The 20,068-nt window shown below is 40.7% G+C and overlaps 1 protein-coding gene and 1 long non-coding RNA gene across 4 annotated transcripts; one reads left to right on the plus strand and one right to left on the minus strand.

Annotated features, from left to right (window-relative positions):
* The first annotated feature begins 2,194 nt into the window (after positions 1 to 2,194).
* LOC146479872 (uncharacterized) lies at positions 2,195 to 4,386 on the plus strand. Its single transcript, XR_014864909.1, has 2 exons — positions 2,195 to 2,560; positions 3,758 to 4,386. It is a non-coding gene; the product is annotated as an uncharacterized LOC146479872 (long non-coding RNA).
* On the minus strand, positions 4,227 to 19,938 carry LOC146479873 (carboxy-terminal kinesin 2-like). 3 transcript variants are annotated; one of them, XM_085110680.1, is made up of 13 exons: positions 19,751 to 19,938; positions 19,057 to 19,118; positions 16,450 to 16,596; positions 15,695 to 15,959; positions 14,230 to 14,420; positions 12,273 to 12,521; positions 11,300 to 11,593; positions 10,490 to 10,774; positions 9,666 to 9,842; positions 8,914 to 9,052; positions 7,461 to 7,674; positions 6,340 to 6,415; positions 4,227 to 5,513 (listed from the first exon to the last, which is right to left on the minus strand). In XM_085110680.1, exons 2-13 carry the CDS (start codon positions 19,078 to 19,080, stop codon positions 5,466 to 5,468), a joined length of 2,109 nt encoding a protein of 702 aa, XP_084966806.1. In that variant the 5' UTR covers positions 19,081 to 19,118; positions 19,751 to 19,938; the 3' UTR covers positions 4,227 to 5,465. The 3 variants fall into 3 exon arrangements, with proteins under 3 accessions (XP_084966806.1, XP_084966804.1, XP_084966805.1); XM_085110678.1 differs by having other exon boundaries at positions 19,057 to 19,123; XM_085110679.1 differs by having other exon boundaries at positions 19,747 to 19,938.
* Positions 19,939 to 20,068: the final 130 nt, after the last annotated feature.

The raw sequence follows: 20,068 nt of genomic DNA on the forward strand, positions 1-20,068 counted from the left end.
TTATAGAAGAGAGAGAGTATGTATTTAAACTTCAATTTTCTACTTTTCCTTTTTCCAGTCCCTTCCTTTCTCCTTACTCTCTTTATAAGTTCTCTTTAGTTTTGCTGGTCTTTATACACACTAACTAACTTACAATACAATTTTCAACAAGTTTAGGGGGCGATTACATGAACCGGGCTAGCTCGGTTATTATGGAGCTTTAGCAACGACGACGGCAACGGCAACGAGAACGTCATAAAAGCAATAGGCTTAATAGCCAAAACAACATCTCTGCACCTACATTACACTTTTTGGTTCATTTCTTTGCCGTCACTACACGACTGGGACGTGAAATGTCCTGATGGGACGTTTTATGGAGGACGTAAACACACGACGACGAATTTTTCTTCTCTTTCTTGGGCGTGGTCTCCAAGAAGTCAACTCCAGGAAATTTCACCTACATTTGACATCTAAAGCGAGTTGGAATAATCGCGACGCCGTTTGAAAAACGCGAATTCATTTTAATAGTGACGTTTTTGCTGCGATCGCCGTCGTCTTTGCGAAAGCTCCCTGTCGCCGAGATCAGTTTCGTTGCAACTACATGAAAACCGGGCCAACCCGGCTACCCGGCATCCCGCGGGTATAGCGATGCCGGGATCCCGGTTAAGCGAGCCGACATTTTTGCATGTAATCGTGTTCAACGGGTCAGCAATTTCTCGCAACAAAATTCCGAACTACAGTACAGCAAAATTTCTCATCGAAAAGTCCATATACATTTCTATTTAAATGTGACACATGAACGAACAGCAAATCATAAAGCTGCTTGAACGTGAAAAATGATTCGCAAACTGATGATAAATTAACGAAAGTAAAGTCATTCGATCCATGCTCGTTGCTGGAGCCATTTTTCGGACGACAATCGTCCAAATTTAGCCCGTGCTGGGCTTCATGATCGCGTCTTGCGATTCGGAAATTAAGAGGGCCGACTGGGGTCGAGTCGTCTTTCTGTCACAGTGAAACTTGAATAAACCACCCCTTAAGGGCCGTCGATAAAACCAGGAACATGGAACATTCCGGAACATCCCGGAACACACAAAAAAAATTAAGATACAAAAAAAAAAAAATAAATAAATTAAACAAAAATAAAGGAAAAAATGAAAAAAAAGTATGTATATTTATATTAAATGAAATTACATTGTATCCGAAAAAAAATTCATATAAGAAGAATTACGGAGTAGGTGGAGAGGTGGGACGGTAGTATAAATGGGGTGTTGAACTGACCACACTGGATGAAGGCGCAAGAACTTTCCCGCCATTTGCAGCACGTGCTTATCGTCCGCTACGCCAGAAACTGATCAGTTCCGGCTATTTTCAGTGGATTTTATCTTAAAAACAAACAGGCCTAACAGGAAATTTTGTTCATATGAAAAATAGTTCTAAGCATAGAGAACAGCTTTGTAAAAGCAAACAATCCACAAGGAACCGCACAACGAAAATGCTGCAAGTATACGCAGGATCTGTGGAAGATCTAATCAGCCAAAAATATAAATGACTCAAATTTCTGCAAGGCTGATCGGACTGCTTAGAAAACCTAACACGACAGCGACATGATAGAGGTTGCCGCATTCTGTTGATTCTCGGTTTGGTCTCATTGAAAATAGCATGGAAGGGAAGAGAAGTTTTCGTGGCTTTCGTTCGAGAAACGGGTCCAAGCTCCCGAACGACCAACAAAGGAGTACAAATACGGAACGCGAGGCCCTAGGCGAAGACGCGGGGAGCCCGGGAGGGTTTTGGTAAAAAGACTGCGCGAACGACTTTTAGTTCCACTCCGAACATCAGGAAATTGATTCTTTGGTCAGCCGAGCCGGAACTGATCCAATTCTGGCGTAGCAGACGATAAGCACGTGCTGCAAATGGCGGGAAAGTACTTGCGCCTTCATTCAGTGTGGTCAGTTACAACACCCCATTTATCGTAGGTACTTCATATATCCCCTATTATAATAAGGGATACATGAAGTACATACCATTGAAGCACATACTCCATTTATACTACCCTCCCATCTACTCCGTACTTCTTCTTATATGAATTTTTTTCGGATACAATGTAATTTCATTTTATGTAAATATACTCACTTTTTTCATGTTTTCCTTTATTTTTGTTTAATTTATTATTATTATTTTTTTTTATCTTAATTTTTTTGTGTGTTCCGGGATGTTCCGGAATGTTCCATGTTCCGGGTTTTATCTACGGCCCCCCTTAAGGTATCTAAACAGTAATCACAAGAATTAACAACCAGGGCTAAGTGGCAAGAGTTAGAAATTACGGTAACTCTAGTTTACAAGGGTCCCTTCAAACAGTCTCCTTTATGTTTTTACTAACTCTTGTTTCGTATTGAAAGGTTGAGTAAAACTGAAGACATACTTTCCATCGCTCACAGAGAAATCCTTTAGCGTTGACTTGGTAAAATTCCCCGTATGAACAAGTGAATTTGTAGTTTCTGCAAAGACAGCACAGTATAGACTTTTCTTGGTTGAATTTTTACTTTACTTTTCGCAATCAAATTTTGGATATCCTTTTTGTGTCTACGGCTTCTAGAGAAGCGTAGACACTATGTCATCGGGTTGAGTGAAAGAGTGAAAGAGTGAAAGAGTGTAAGAGTGTAAGAGTGTAAATGCCACAGGAATCCCAAATGGAATCCTATCGAAAGCCGACGCTAATCCTCGACTGACCGAGATCTAAGCGATTGTTTTTCCGGATCAGGACAATGGCGACAATACGGTAAATGATGTTTTCCGATGTTGGTTTGCTTTTTACAAATAGTTTAAGTGATGATTTGAGCCAGAATTCTGTAACTTCTGTAATTTTCATCGCAAACGTGCCCGAATTTACTGCAAGAGATCGCTTTGAACAAACACAGAGTGTCTTCAAATTTTACATGCGTGTTTGCACGCACGCAAAAAAAACTGAAAGTTTTCTGCCTCTAATAGCAAATGCATTGTTTATCTCAATAAAACGTTTTGTTGAAAAAGCTTCTTGTTGATTTTTGTGGCTTTGTCAATTCATATATGCGTAAATGCTGCAAATGCGTAATCGAGGACAATTTGCATAAGCGGGTTGAAATTTGATATGCCAAAGGTCTTCATCAACATGCCGTGAATTGTGGCAATTTTTGCGTTCAACTGTGTTTTTCGGCAAATGATTAATAGGTCACCATATTATTTTACACCAGAAAACATTTGTTTAATCATTCTAGTTTAATATGCAGTTAATTTTGGAAGCCAACGACATTTGTTTATCTACTACTTTTTATTTATGCGAAAACTATGGAAACACGACAGGAGTCAAAGGGTTAAAAAATGATACTTGCCATTCATAAGTTCAGTATAGATTAATTAACAGTTTCTGTTGCATTTTATGCCTACGTTTCAGATTACAACTTTGCTTTCAGTGCTCAGTTATGTTTAGAACTTTGCTGCATTGCTTTCAGTACAAAGTTGTGGTTCACGTTGTAAGATTATATAATATATTGTTTATGTTAGAATAAAGTTACAGTTCTCTTCATACAAAATATTTGTGGTAAACGATACCAGCTTAATCTCCACTCACCAGTATTCTGTGCAACATTTTTACAACCATTTTTTTTATCTCTATCCTATTTCCACTCCTCCCTCTTCGTTTTCATTTCAGTCTTATTTCCCTTTTCTTCAATTCTTTTATATCACATTTCTATACCAGTACTGCAGTAGACACATGCAGTCTGAGACTGCCTATTTTTAGCTTAAGAAAATACGTTTTGAATTTTTGAGAACACCTATCCCTATCCGTTGTATTCCCTGAGATGACGGGCGCGAGGAAAAGAGACCTCTGCCCTGAGTCGAAACGGACCTTGATTCAACCGCTGTCCGTAGTCCTGTACGATGCTTACAAAACGCATGCTCCCTGTGTTGTTTGCTGACCGTGACTTGAGCCTACTGTCTCTCGCGCATTCGTTTAGTTACTCCGCTGTCATTTAGTGAGTCTGCATAGCAACATGGCATCACGTGATGGTTCGGTCGCTAGGTTAACGTGGCGCATGCTCAACACAGTCCGTTTTGATCCAAGGCGGAAAAGAGGCCTCTGCTAGCAGGGAAACGGCAATTAATTATTTTATTAAATTTACCGATTTGACTTTTCTTTGTAAAACTCTTGTCGTCTTTTCCGCTATAGTTATTTCATTCCCCATAGTTTTCGCATTTACACAGAAACCAAAAGTTTTAAAGATTCTTTAATGTTAAATTAAAGAGTTGCTCTACTCCAGTTGTGTAAGTAAAACACCGGAGAGTATTTTTTTTACAGAGTTGGAAAACCCCGGCCACTAATCATAAGATATCCATATTATGGCGCCAAAACTACTCTAATCGCTTTTATTATATATCAACCAGTGTTGTATCACGAATGCCGTTCTCTGATTGGCTACGCTACTCGCTATCTATTCCGTGATAGATAGTGAGTAGCGGTTTTCAACAAAATGGCGGCCGCTTCGGCGCGTTTTCGAAGTGTCTACGATGACGATATAGATAATTTACTTGTTTAGTTTTGAACAACTAGTTGATTTATACTAAAACAATTAGATTATTCGCTCTCGATTTCTATGCGTGATAGCTGATTCGGGCTGCGTCCTCATCAGCTATCACGCGATAGAAATCGAGAGCCCATAATCTAATTGTTAAGTAAAAAGAATTATGCTTTGGGGCGCCCGCGATAAAACTCTTCCCACAGTACTTGGCGATAAGTTCATTCCTTTTACTCGCTCACACGTACTTCACGATATATCACGATATTGCCAACGCCGTTGTCAGCGGTATCTGCCGTACCGAAAAAGATGGCGACTGGTCCATTTACCCATAATTCCCAGCGTACGAAAACCCTAAAAACGCTCATAAAAACGTACAGAAAAGTTATAAAAACTTCAAACCTGGCATACACAATGTTGTAAGTACAGGGACGAAGTTCGCAACAAATATGGCTTTCTATGTGCCGGCTGTAAGGTTAGCAAAGTGTTGTGGTAAAATGCACAGCGGCTATCTTTTTGGGGTTTCTCTGATATCAATACTCACAAGAAATATCGGTTGTTCCGACACTGCTGACGTTACCACTCGATACAAGAATCGAATTGGTGTGTATATATTTTACACTGTGTTCAAGGGAATTCACTCTTCAATGAAGCCCAATTTTCGTAGTTCCAATTATTTTACTGTTTTGTTGTACAAACTCAATAGCCATCGGCAACTTCCATAGCAGGCCGATTGTCTCTCGTATTCACTTGAAATAAAAAAGTAAACATCTTGATAATGAAAAACTAAAATGTCACATCTATAGCACTAAACCAAAACTCTCATCTGTAAATATATATCCCCAGTGATTAAAAAAAGAAAGACTGTACAGGTTATTAAAAAGCACGTCCAATCGTTTGGTCGACACGGCAGCTTTCTACGGTTCGCATGATTCACTTGAGGACTTTCTTCTGTGCCGTTCCAATATTACATTGGTTAACCTGTGGACAAAATGGAAAAGAGGTTATTAACAGGGAATAGTTGTACGAAGAAAGCCACAAAATGTACACATATGTACAGTGAACACCAAAATATATGGACATAAAAATCAAGCGCAGGAAAAAAGAGAATGATTCAGGAGTTTGGTGAGGGGCAGCGCACGGTTCTCCAACTGATCCTGACCCTTTCAGACCCCCCCCCCCCCCCCCACCTTTCAGACCTGACCTCTGGAAAACAAACTCCTTTCCAGACCTGGACCCAGTTATTCAAAGCCCGATTAAGCTAATCCTGTCTTACCGTGAACTTTGATTCAAGTTTAATTACTAATCAATAAAGATTCTTCAAAATGATTTTTGGCTCTCAGTTTTGACTTAAACTTTTCTTTACCTTTAGCTTGAAATTAGCCTTAAAAACCACTTTGAAAGAGGGAGATGAAAACCTCGATTAACTTTTAATCGGCTTTCGAACAACCCGGTCCTAAACTTTGCGAGTCTGAAGGGGTGAATCAAATTTCAAAATGACGAATAACATGCTCCAATTACTTTCCTTTCTTTCTGCTTCTATTGAAACGCTTCCACGATTCCCTTTAAACCATACCTATTTTAAGACCAAATGGCAAAATTTATTCCTCAATTTTAGCCCAAAACGGTTAAAATACACAAACCCTTTAGTGTGACACATAAACTTACACAGTAAAGTACCCTTCCCCCCCTACCTCCACGACCAGGGGATAAAGTTGCACGTGCCCAATATGTCGACTGTTCAAGTATGCCTTGCATCTGATTTGTCGAGGAAATGGTTCTCACAATACGGATTTAGTGAACATACCTTTGTGGCGAACCGAAGAGAGCAAAGGGATTCCTGGAGCGATTCCTCCTTTGGTGAAATATTTACAAACATCAAACTGCGGTTGAAAGAACATTGACGGTAAGTAATTGTATTCTTTAGGGCAATGTCATAAAGCCGGAGCTAAAGTGAGCATAAAAAGCAAAATTGAAAGCCTTGTTTAAAAGTGCGACACAAATGTAACTGCTAGCTCAAATGCAAGTACGCATAAACATTGTAAACAGAAATGCAAACGGAATAGAAAGAGTCTTATTTTCTGTTCATTTCGCTTGGTTTGTGCCAGCGCTTGCATTGCAACTGCTAGTGTGCAAAGCATGATTTTGTTCCTCGTCTTAGAAAGCCCTTTAAGTGCGCAAGCGTGCAAATCTTTGCGTGGGTGTGAACGCTTCTTGACATTTGCGTTTTCACAACACGTGTAAACCAAGCTTAAACTTTACTGCATAGAAACAACTAAACACAGCACTTAGGTGCCACCGACGGAAAAACGCAGGTGAAATGTATGGCCTGCGAAACAAATCCTCATTCTTGGCTGGTGACAAATGTTTACAATGAAATCAATATTTTATCTTGTATACAACAAGGGGGCCGGAGATTTCCCGCGGCTATTATGAGTGAGTACCCTAGCTACTTTGACAGAAAAACAAAGCATTAAAACCACTAAGGGAAAAGAATCCCCGGGTAATATTTTCACTTCCCGACTCATTTCAAACTGGCGACAGCCTCGCCAAGTTAATCTTCAACCATAGTTCCTTCAACATCCACCTGCGCTGTTTAACAAGAAGTTCGTCTATAAAAGGGCAAAGACCCTCCTTCCTTTCACACCTGTGTGGGTGTGAGATGCAAATTTAGACGTTGTTCAGTTGCGTTCTCTAAAAAAATATGCGTCCAAATTTCATAATATCACCATAGAAAGACATCGAATTGGTTAACAGGGTTTATTCCGAAAACTAAACCAATTTTATAAATAAGGGTCGCAGAAAAAGACGCATGTTGTTTGTCAGTTGTTTACGCTCTGATGGTTGATTGATAAGGGAAGGTGAGAATGGCCTGGCCAGGCCCCTTTGTAATGGAATGTTCTGTTTAAGCAATCAGGCAAGTCTCACCTTTTACTATTTCCACCGAGGGAGTTTTGTAACAGAAAAGTAAGTTTAGAATTCCTGTAAGGAATGTGCTGTTCTTTGTTGGCCAAAGCCATAATGACATTTCCCAGATTGCTCAAGCTCTTGTTAATGCTCTTTGTCTCTCGCAGTCTTTCTCCTGTAGAGCATGATTGACTCAAGCGCTCCGAGCCCGCTAGGTCAATAAGGTTTAGAGTTCCTGCAAAGAAAAAAGTGTGAGAAAAACACATCAGCTTGATGATAATTTCGAGTACAAAGTGCGCAACCTTAGAACAAAAAACACCAGAAGTGTTCTGCGCGACGCCATTTTTGGGTTTTATGACGTCATATTGTTGCCGCTGTTGTCAGCCTCATGACGTCATGAAATCCAAAATGGAGGTGCGCGGATATGTAAAGGCAAAAATGGACGATTATCAAATCCATTTATTTTGGAAGCTAGAATGTTCTTCCTCCTTTTTCAAAAAAGAAAAAATTGAATTAAGATTATTTACAACAGTTTGAACGGAGGTTCCAAGATCCTCGCGTGCACATACACCCTCGACGTTTTGTTTTGGGGAAATTTTAAAAACTTCAACCCAACAAAATGAAAGGTTGGAACGAAAAATGTGCAGTATCTCCCAATGTGATCAGCTGGTTTTCAAACTTTGTTGCTCCGAGAGTGCATCTGCATTTAAACCGGTTGAACCGGAAATTTTTCTTACTTGTGAAGGCAAGCGCCCATACACTGATAAGAATCCTCTGTTTTTTCCAAGTGTTGGGAGGGTTTGAATAGAAAGGGGGCTTAACCGGGTCTTAACCTGCTCAGACTAACGAACTTGACCTAACGTACGGGACTATCTGTAGACAGTCTATAGGTATCAGGAAACATAATTTTAGGGACCATTTAGTCTGAACCATACTCTAAGATCTGGTGGAAATCATAAGCAATAGAAAGAAACGAATTAGAATATAAAAACTCCAGAGGGCTGAGTAAGGAATCGACAGTAATTCCTCCGCTACCATTCCTTTCAGTGCCCAGGCGTTCCATATCGAACTCTCTCTCACATCAAACATCAACAAATAAATCTCTTGACACGATTTTCGAGACAAAATCTCCCGACTCGCTCTCGAATCATCATCATCATCATCATCATCATAATCATCATCATCATCATCATCATCATCATCATCATCATCATCATCATCATCATCATCATCATCATCATCATCATCATCATCATCATCATCATCATCATCATCATCAAGATGAATCCATCAGCTGGATTCATTCATTCCTCCCCCAAGAACGTTCGTGGGGACGAATAAATGCGTTGCGAGCTATCTCAATGCTCAACAACGCAGAAACTATTATGCCCCGTCTATCAGATTATGGTACTGTAAGTAAATGTCGCGAAAGACAGTAAGATTTATTCTCTTCTACATTTTCAGCGCCCTTTACCTTGGCATTTTTCACCAGTCAGATGATTCTCGCCGACAAGTTTGAGTCGAAAAACACTGTGACTGCGCGAGGATCGCTCGTTACACTGAGTGGCAGCTACTGCTCTGTTCTGGCTCGCTTTCTCCAGAAGGCTGTACACCTGTAGGGAGAAACAACATTGTTTTAGTTGAAGACGAGCAGGGATGGCGTAGTGGTGAGAGCACTCGCCTTCCATCAATGTGGCCCGGGTTCGATTCCCGGACTCGGCGTCAAATGTGGGCTGAGTTTGTTGTTGGTTCTCGTCTTTGCCCCGAGAGGTTTCAGTATCCGGGCAGTGACTTTGAATCTGATTAAAATTTAATATTTACGCAAACGCCATGAAGCATCAGGAATTTTCTAGAAATTTATCTGGGAATTTTTTTTTACCTTTATTCATTCCCGTTGCGGACGTCAAAGGAAACATCTTTGGACGTACTTTCAGTTGAGTTCTATCCTCCAAGCCTCATTACCATAGCTTTTTTTAATTGCCAAGTTATGGAGGGGTGGGGTGGGGGGAATCCACACCCCCCGGTCGTAAAAGACCAAAAATAAGGCCGGTCTAGATAACCCGCGAGTCCAAAGCTATATCGGTTCCATCTTTCCAATTCCCACCTGATCCGGAAAGCGGCATTCCCCATGTACCCTTATTCTCGACCAACGTGTCACGCAAAATCACCAGTGTCTCTGATGTGACAGCGTTTTGTGCAGTGTAATATTGAATAACGCAAACTCACCTGTGATTGTGACGTGACATTGACAGTCTTCACGTTGGTGACGGCTACTTCGCATGCGCCTCCCGTGCTGTTAGCGTTAACGAGTTTAATGTCGTGTTTTGTATTGGCGTCGCCGGAGCCGAGGAGGTCCTTGATGGTTTCGTTGTAAATTTCCAAGAAACTTGCTTCAATGTTGTACTAGTGGAAGAAGACAAGCACGTAGGAAATTAAACTAAAATTAAAATTTAAGTGTTTCTGTACGGTAAAGATCACCCTTCGTCTACACACAAAACTGTGCTGGTTCAAAAGTGCACAGGGACAAAAACCACAAATTTGCCAAAAGCAAAGAATATGCCTTTGTAACCTTTTTTTGTTCTTAAAAGATTTTACTGGTAAGGTTTTACCTGCTGTCAAAATTTCAGAAGATTTCACCGAAGGAAATTAAAAAATATATATTTAAATTAAACCCTAATACACGTTGACAAACGCCCGTGTTTGACTAGTTTCAATTCAAGAGTCAACGGAATTATTTTACCGGCAAGGGTTCGAGGACACCTCACAGTTTTGATCTTGATTGTTACATTTTGGGGAATTTCAATGAATTAGTAGAAAGAAAACAAGAGAAAACTGGCTTTCGATGCGTAACATAGCACGCGCCATATTATAAGTGACAACCCTATGGAGCCTTGTTCTTCCTTCAAAAATTCACCAGAGATCTTCTTCTTGGTGATATACGAGCATTTTGCTCACGAGAAAGAGCACGTATTTACACTTTAGTAATTTTGACAAAACGCCATAGAATCCCCGTGATATATTCCCATTCAGGGAACATAATAATTGCTCACCTGCCAGCCCTTTTCCCTGAGGTCCTGTGATGTTCTGAACACCTGATGCAGGGCCCTAGGTATCATTCCCTGTGTACTGTCGTCTGCAGCGTTCCCTTCCATCGTGTATGTCTTTCCCGAGCCGGTCTGACCATAAGCGAATATACAGACGTTATAACCGTCGAGGGCGGATTGAATTAACTGCGAAATTTCGCCAAAGACGTCTTCTTGAGTCGCAGACGGCGTGAACACTCTATCAAACGCGAATTCGTGTCTGGGTGGAGCTTTTTTGGTCCCGGATATACTCTGTGGAGTCAGGTGTGACATCAAAGAAAAGTTAGAATTCGTTCTAATTGGCCAGAAGGCAATCATTGATCTATGCAAGGCGGTTCTAACTTTTGAGTCCGTGGATGAAATCCGAAAATGGGGCCATTCAAATGAAAGCTACTGAGCAGTACTTTCATGTGGTGCTGTTTATTATGCTGTACAAGGTGGCTCTGACTTTTGAGTCTGTGGATAAAATCTTAAAGTGTGACCATTCAAATGAAAGCTACTGAGCAGTACTTCCATGTGGTACTGTTTATTATGCTGTACAAGGTGGTTCTAACTTTTGAGTCTGTGGGTGAAATCTTAAAGCGTAACAGTCAAATGAAAGCTACTGAGCAGTGTTTTTCGGTGGTACTGCTCATTTGTGCAGAGCAAGATGGTTCTCACTTTTGCCTGCGATTAAAATCGTTATGAGCTAAAACGAATTTCTCAATTTTAAATACAGTGTTTTCACAGCCAAAATGACACTAAGGACTGAGGGTTAATCATTTTAAAACCTCTCACCTCATTTGCCGACGTCGATTCAATCACCAGATCCCGCTCGTCCTGTCCAAACGAAAACGCGCATGATCTTTGACTTGCTTCCGCGCTCAACATGGGCCGCACCCGACAGAACACCCGGATGTTGCCCTTCAGCTCCTGTATGGTGTTGTGCAGTTCCCTGCGGATGGTTTCTTCGGAGCGGAGTTTGGAATCGAGATCGGCCACGTGATCTCGTAGACCACGTATCGTTTCTTCAAGTTGAGCGATCTTTTCACTTTTCTGTTGGCTTTCGGTGAGAGTTTTCTCGAGAGAAACCTGGCAAGATAACTTTCAATTGGTCATCTTTTCATTCTCAGGTAACAAATTAATGTCATTTATACGTCACGAAGTGAAGTCAGCTTTTCGCAGGGACAGGGAACGTAGCTCAAATTTGTTAAAAAAAAAAAAAAGCTGGAAAACGCTTCCGCCATCAGTTATCGCAATAGCTCACGTGTTGGCTGCGTTCGAATCCCCTTGAAACTCTAATTTTCTTTCGTCTTACGCCTCGACTTCTTTCAGAAAGTCGCATTTTCAACCAGTCTTTGCCTCACAGTTTATAAAAGATAGAACATTTTTGGAATTTTATTTAAACCGAGTTTGACTGGGGACGGCCAATGGTTTCCAACAAGTGACGCGTTCTTCTTTTGCGGGCTGCGCCCCTCGATATCAAAACTGATAGAAACTTCGAGCCTCCAGACTGCTAGCGTTCAAGGAGATATTTTTAATTTCACAACACAACAAAAACAATACTATTATGGAAACCATATCAGATGGTATGACCGTACCGTACGGTTTCCAAACGCTCCTTTCGGCAGGACCTTTTTTTGCGGAGCGCATTTCCACCACTAGGGTTATGACAGCAGAGTTACCTGACGCAAAAAAATCGATCAGGCTAATAAACTGTGAACGTAGCTTAAGCTCACCTTATTGAAATATAAACAACCGCTAAACCAACCTTGGTAGCCTGTAGCTCTGTAGTTATCCCCAATGAATCGGCCGTCATTCTAGCTACAGTTGATTTCAAGGCCATGACTTCTTGCTTGGATATGTTGAGTTCGCTTTCAAGCGAGTCTTTCTCTTGCTGTAAGTTTTTCTTCGCTCGCTTTTCGACCTCAATCTCAAACTCGTGTTTGAGTTGCTGCGATCTCAGTTCTTCCTCTACATTGTTGATTGTTATCTGGAGATCCTGAATCTTTGCTGCGGCCTACAGAGAGAACAAGATTACGCTAGAGGAAAACCACTTTTAACCGGCAGTAGCGCTAAACTAGACTAGAACAAACACCGTGCATCATTGCAAGGGAAAAAATTAAACAAATTACACAACATATATTGCGTTCCGAAACAATAATAACAACATTACAACGTTAAAATCGTTCCCGGTTACGTTGTATACTTACTAGTAACTCTTATTTTTCGCAAGTTAAGTAGAGCCAGTGAAACGCGCGAATAACCCGCGAAAATCGTTTCCCCCGCGCGTTTCCTTGCGGGAAGCGATTTTCGCGCTTGCTCACGTGTTTTCGCTCGCCCTACTATTAAAAAAATAAGACTGTCCGTACACAGTCGACTCCCGATAACTGGAGCCTTCGCTAACTCGAACCAATTTTCCTTTCCCTTCAGGTCATTTTCTATATAATTTTACCCTCGATAGCTCGAATTCCCGATAACTCGAACCTTTTTCAATTTCCCTTGAAGGTTCGAGTTATCGGGAGTCGACTGTAGTTGGGTTGTGTTGCCGCAAAATGCACACAAGGCAATAGCCGAAGAAAAACGGGAGGAGGGGGTGGTACGGCTACGCGTAGGTTAACAAGGCAAAAGTTGCAGGAGGCATTGTTATCCCACGGTGCAGAAGAGGGTAAATCGAGAGGAAGAAAAAGGTACCGCTCCAGTTTTATCGCGGTAGGCAATTTATGCAAGGGTGCGGTCGTGCATACTACGAATCGGAGCGCCTCCTTGCGACTACTTCGTTTTTACGATCACTTCTCCGTGTCCCGAACAAAGTCCAGTCTAACCTACCTGAAAACCACGTTGGTGATACTTAACTTTTGGAGTTCAAAACCGTTCTTTTCTCCATAAATTACTCCTTCAATACGACAATTGGAAACGCCCTACGCCGGACTTAAAAACATTACAAAAAGAATTATTCGTCCCGTTCTCTCAAGCCTTTCTTTCAATTTCTTCTTAAGCGAAGGGGGACACACGTCTCGGGCGACGAAACGATCAGCGACGGCCAATGACCGCTTCCTTGCTTGGCATGACTGGAAGTTTGTCAGTGAAAATACCTTAAGTCTTCTTGTTCTATGAAAACTGTATTTCACAACTTTCAAAGTTATTTCCCAGCTTTTCGTTCGCCGCACGTTCTTCCTGCGTTTATCTCCTTTCCGTAGGAGCATTAATGCATCATAAATTCGACCACTACCGATACCCTCATAGATACCCTCTTTATCCACCGGACCACCCCGTTATACAAGCAGCCTTTTCACGGCCCGTTTTCGCTTCTCCAAAAAGACTCTTAAAGATATCTGAAGGATTTACGTAGCTGGAAAATGGTTTCCGAGGGTCCAGTTGCCCCCCCTCCCCCCCCCCCCCCCTTGGAGATTTTAGAAGGCACGTGTTCATGAAAGGGGTCCCAAGATACCCGGGCCAAGATTTTTCATTTAATTCCAGTGGATATGTAGATTAAATTCACAACGGTTGACAAATGATCGAATTCTAAAGGTCGACAACCAATATATTAATTGCAAATTACTGTGGCTCTGCCGCCAAGTTTGATGCTCTTGTTCAAATTTTACGCAATGACGCGTAATCTACATTAGACTGAATAAGCCTTGGTAAAGAAAGAATGTTCGTACTGAGGAAAAGACGTAGCTTTCTTGTAGTTCTAAAGCCTCTCTGTCACTAGAAGAAACTCTCACCTCCTGACTTTGCTGATTTTTAACCTGCACTGTTCCTTCAAGCTGTTTGTTCAAAGATTCCAGAAAACCTATTCTGTCCTGATTATTACCGATAGTCTTTGTCATGTCTTCCATGCAAGAGTTGGACTTCAGCAAAAATGATTCCATGTCTTCCAGCCTTCCCTTGTAGTCCCAAGCAGCTCGTTTCTTCCCTGGCAAAAAAAAAGACCATCAACAGCAATTCGATTTTGTGCTTCTCACTTGAAATTGTCATTAAATTAAAGAGGGGCTATTTGTAGGCCTTTGAAAACTGGACATCAGGAACCACGCCCATCACCTACACTCTCTTTTTTTTTTATAAGAACGTCTAATTTTGGGGTTGAGACTGAACGTTTTCATTTTTTTTTTCTTGGCAATTTGAGCCTTTTTGAGCCTATAGTATTTTAATAAATCTACGCGGACATGACCAAGACACCTATCAAAGAGCAATATGTGCCGTAATGTGGAATTGCTTAATGTCACAATTTCTCTGTTTATGCCGGGCTTACATGTACTAAAGTGCTGAAGTTTTACACATTTACTCAAAATAAAAATGTTCTTACTGACTCTCATCCTGGGTAATGTTCCTAGTATGTTCTTAAATTTTAGTTAATCTCAGCCTCAACGTTCTTATAATAAGGGTTCTTGTATATAAGAAAAGAGAATGTATCTCTTTGTATATCAAAATCTGACAGAGATATTTGAACCGACCTGATACTCTAGTCCATGAGGTATTTCTTTCTTCTTTCTCCTCAAACAGAATTGAGCCACAACATTTGCCGCTTGTCGCCGTTTCATGGCTCAATTCTCTTTGAGGAGAAAGAAAGGAAACCTCTGGTACCAGAGTAGCTATCTGTCAATCCTCAAGATTTATTGATGCATTGGTGGTGTAAAAATTAAAGTTAAATTAAACCTGTATTAAACTTGTAGCACCATATCAATTGGGCACATGCAGATCAACCTCCAACAATGTGATATTCTATTTGCCCTTCATCCCAAAAAACAGTCTTTTTTAGGCATTAGCTACTGTTTGCTTGTGGCCAGACAGTACATCTATATTGCTGCAAAAGAATGAAGACCCTTTCTGTTTCACTGCCTATCTTAAAATGTTGAAGAACAAGCTCGCAATAGACAAAAAGAAGATTCAGGGCCTTGTAACTATTTAGAGCATAAGATAATTTTTTTTTATTCTTGCCTGGGTCTATAGTTGTTGATATTCGTAGATCATGTGTTAAATAGTTTGTTTTTTTTTTGTAACTTTGTTACATTTTAATTTTTGTAATTATCTATTGTATGTTACTTTTTTTTTTGGTAAATAAATAAAGGTTTACAATAATGTTAAAAAAAAAAAAAAAAAAAAAAAAACATCAAGTGGGTACACTCTGTTAGTCAAAGTCCCAAAAATTACTTTAAAAAATCTGTTATGTATTAAAAATGAACTCCTCACCGGTGGGACCCACTGAAGATTGAGGCTTTGAATTAGCAGTTTTATTGACGCTGGTTGGCGGTTTAGAAGCTATGGTCTGCCGCTTGGTAACAGAGGACACTTGTCGTGCCTGAACTCCACTGGATGGAGGACCTCTCCTCACAGTGCTTGCCGAAGTCTGCCGCCTCAATGTTGATGAGACAGCTGTCCTAGATGTTGGTGGTTTGGCTTGTGGTGCAGACTTTAAGGAGGTTTGTGATGATGACCTTTTCATTTTTGGTGGAGGCTGAAACAGCAAATACAGTCTTGAGTTTAGGGTAGCTACAATGTAACAAGTGGGTGCACCCTACAACTGTCCCATTTAAAATCACTTGCATGAGGACAGTACAGTCAAGCAGGTCAATGCTGACTAATCAGTTACTTCCTTGTGACATAGGAGTGCTCAGCTGCTGTTGTTGGACACAGGTGTTTAAAATGTCAGCACAGCATTATTTGAAAAATAATACACCCTTTAGTTTTTACACTGCACCTTTTTTACATTATTTATTGAAACCCCTGTACTGTATGTGAATGGGAAAATGAACAAGAGAAAACATTTTAATTTCCATTCGAAAATATTAAGCAAATTGTGAAATTTCTTCTCACTGTCAAGCAACCCCTCCCCCAGATTCTGATTCTCAACTATACTACCTTACATCGGGTTTTCAGGGACATGTTCCTGGTAAAATTTAAAATTTTATTTTACACGTACGAATTAACGGTATGGTACTTCATACCTCACAGCTTGGTGGTGCAGCATTGGTAGTTGTCTGTTCGCGTGGCCTCTTGACAGCTGACGGCGGTCTTAGTTTGCTGATGAAGGATGGTTTTCCTGTTGATTTATTGGCCATTACATTTTGATCTTGTGTTGACAATGGTGATCGCTAAAAAAAGAAACACAGAGTTTCAGCCAATAATTGCAATAACAGTATTATTTTTTGTTCTCTGAGAGGACAAGAACCAAGAATGCACTGAGCCAAAGGCTTGATTACCAGTCGCTGTTCAGGAAATGAGCCAGCCCTGCACTCTTCTCAGAGTAAAGCTGGACCCAAGGGAGCACTTGGAAAACAAGCTTACCTGAGCCATAGTTAAAAGAAATAGACGGCAGTTTTCCATGATCTATACTCTTACGGGGTGTTTACACAATACCGGCTTGACTTTCATTCCGGTATGAGTTCACTCCAGTTCCCTCTTGTGGCTCTGTATTCATTTACATGATACCAGCACACAATCTTGTACCGGAGCGAGTCATACCGGTGCGAGTTCACCCCGGTAACCGTACAGGGGCGAGATTTTCATTCCGGTACGAAAACTCATCCCGATGTCATTTAAACACGGTACAGCTGTTCGCTCCGGCATGAAACCACTCTCCTGGGAGTCTAGAACAGATAGCGCATGCGCAGTCTTAGATTTCCAATCCAATATGGCATCACCTGGGCGTCACAATCACGTCGGTCGAAATAAAGTGTCTATTCATGTAAACACGGTATGAAATCATAGTGTCATAGTTTTCACATGTAAACACCCCCTTATAGACCGTAAAATGACATTATAAATAATTGTTCAAAACTCAAGTGCCAAGTTTTGAACATTTTATGGTGTCATTTTATGATCTACAAGAGTATAGACCATAGAAAACTGACGTCGCTTTGTTTTTTACAATAACATGAAAAAAGTATGAGAGTAATTTGAATTGGCTTTATTTTCTGTTGAGAAGCGTGCCCTTTACATCTGACATCATTTTTATTGTCTGTACTCTTATAGACAATAGCTACGAGCCAATCAGTGTGCGGGAATTTTGACAGTTGTGGTAAAAACTCCACTCTTGAATGATGGTTTGGTTTCAGTCTGGTTTTATGATATATTTTAGCAGTTGGTCCAGAGCTAACATGAAAATAGGCCATTTCTGAGTTGCTGTGAACCTCACTATGAAAGCAAGGCTAAGTGCAAAACTTTTCATATGAACATTTATTTTGTTTGCATATGAATGAAAACTAATTTTCATAACAAAAACATTGCACTTGGCCTCGCTTTCATAATGAGGTTCAAAGCAACTCGGAAATGGTCTATTGAAATGTGGACAGTAGACAATAACAAGGTGCCATCAAAGTAAGCACCTCTCCCCCTCCTTCTCTACAGTTATGTTGTATGCACCTGAGACATTGCATCCTCCAATTTGTTACTCACAAGTGCCTAATAACTACTGCAGGCAAACTTTAATATGTTGCACACCCAATATATGCATTTTAAAAATGGCTATGATTGCAATATTTATTGCACCCCCAAAAATGAGTGATTGAAAGAAAACACTTATAGAACCAATAAAAATATCATTCCAACACCCTTCAACATGACATGGCTTGCTAACCATTCAAACGTTGCCAGAGTAAGACCAGAAAATGTTGGTCGACATGGTTCCAACATTTAGCTGCTACAATTCTACACAATCAGCTGAGACTATGAGCTGTGAGCTGCAACCATGAACTGTGATGGTGCAGTTTGGATCTAAAATCCAGCAATGTGTTCCAACTGTATTTTACAAACATAATTTCAGTATGGATTTGAAACAAGGATCCAAAAATGTACCAACCAAAAGGGAACAAAATGTCCAAGGATAGGTGGAGGTAGAGATCAGACAGTGATCTGTGCAAAATTGGGCCCCATTCAGACAAGATGCCCATTCCTGAGCTTTTTGTCCGTGCCTGAGCAAAAATCTGGGTGCCATGCCTGGCACTGCCTCCAAGGGTAGCACTCGGCCACCATTCCTGGGCACGGGCACTGGTCTGGACAGGATTTTGTCAGTTCTCACGTTTTTTCCTCATACCTCCCTACGATACAGAAAACAAAATGACGGGTGCTAAATTGCCGAACGAGAACACAATAAATTGCTCCTTGGGCACCAAGTTTGAACAACATCCTTTTTAGTGCCCAGGCACAGGGCCCTGGCAGGGGCACCAAAAGTAGTCTGAACAGGGCCTTTTTAAAAGCCTGCCGCACACGTAAGGAAAGAGTGGAGCAAACTGCCTCGCGAGGCGATCAGCTTAGCAGTTTCATCAAGCGTGCGGTTCAGTTCTTGTGAGTTTTTCGCCTCGCAAGGCGGTGAGGAAAATATCTGTCGTGTTTGATAATTGAGATTTCGTCTCGCGAGGCGAAATTCTCACAGAAACTCAACCGCACACTTGAGGAAACAGCTCAGCTGATTGCCTCGCTATGTCTGGCAAGGCAGTTTGCTTAGCTCTTTCCACAAGTGTGCGGCAGGCTTTAGATTCAGTAAATATGTGTAAATAACCTCAGTGTCACAACGTAAATCAATAATGTATCTAATTGAGTTTCTTTTAACTTACAACTTGTACTTCTGTGGCGTCCATGTTTATTGCTTCTGTTTTAGTAAGTGTATAAAACCAATCTATACTGGAAAGAATAAAGAGAAGTCACAATATAACATTTTTACAAGGACGACCATACGTCATATAAGCTTCTATTAACTTCCAAATTGATTTTCAGCGGCTCCAAAGTTCTAATTGCTGTTCAAAAGTTTAAAAGTTTCCCAACCATTTATAAAATGGATTAATCCTACCAATTCAGCGGGTATATATGTGAATGCTATTAAAAATTCCTCAATCCACAAAAACATTCCATTTCATTTCATAGCATGAAAAATCTGTTTGTGGATTACAATGAAGTTCAAGGTTGCCATTTTAGTTTTATTTGATTGTTTCTCTTTTTAGATTTAACACTCTAAACGGTTATCTATATGCCATTCTACCAGGTTGTTTAAGCCAGTAATCGAACCTGCAAAGTATAGCGAAACGCTAGCTACTCACAGCCCTTGCAAATATAATGTCTGCAAAACATCTGCTTTGGAATATACAAGTATTTAAGTTACGAACTGTAGAATCCACATGAATCTACGATTTAAAATCCTGGTTTGTAGAAATAAAGCACGTTTGTTGCCACGATTCATGTGCGAGGACAACAGCATCACTGCGCCGTAAAAACATGGCGGCTCGCGAATGTGACAAAGTCAAAAATACTTACCAAAATTAAGTTGAAATCCTGAAAAAACCTTCTAAAACTAACGAGATGGGTAAAGACAACTCACAAGCTAAAATTGTGAGGCGATCGGCAATCTCACAAGGCTACAAACGCTAACACTTTCGGCTCATTACAACTTGCAGCAGAAATAAACGAACGTTTCGTTTGATCGCTGCCTGGATGAAGCGATTTGATTGGATGTTTGGAAATTTGAACTTCCCGCAAAACGGCGCAAGGAATTATGGGAGTGAGATGAAAGGAAAAGAAAGAAAGAAAGAAAGAAAGAAAGAAAGAAAGAAAGAAAGAAAGACAGCAAGGAGC

The sequence above is a fragment of the Pavona decussata genome, unplaced genomic scaffold (genome assembly GCF_977016875.1).
Source record: "Pavona decussata unplaced genomic scaffold, jaPavDecu1.1 SCAFFOLD_58, whole genome shotgun sequence".
Lineage (NCBI taxonomy): Eukaryota > Metazoa > Cnidaria > Anthozoa > Scleractinia > Agariciidae > Pavona > Pavona decussata.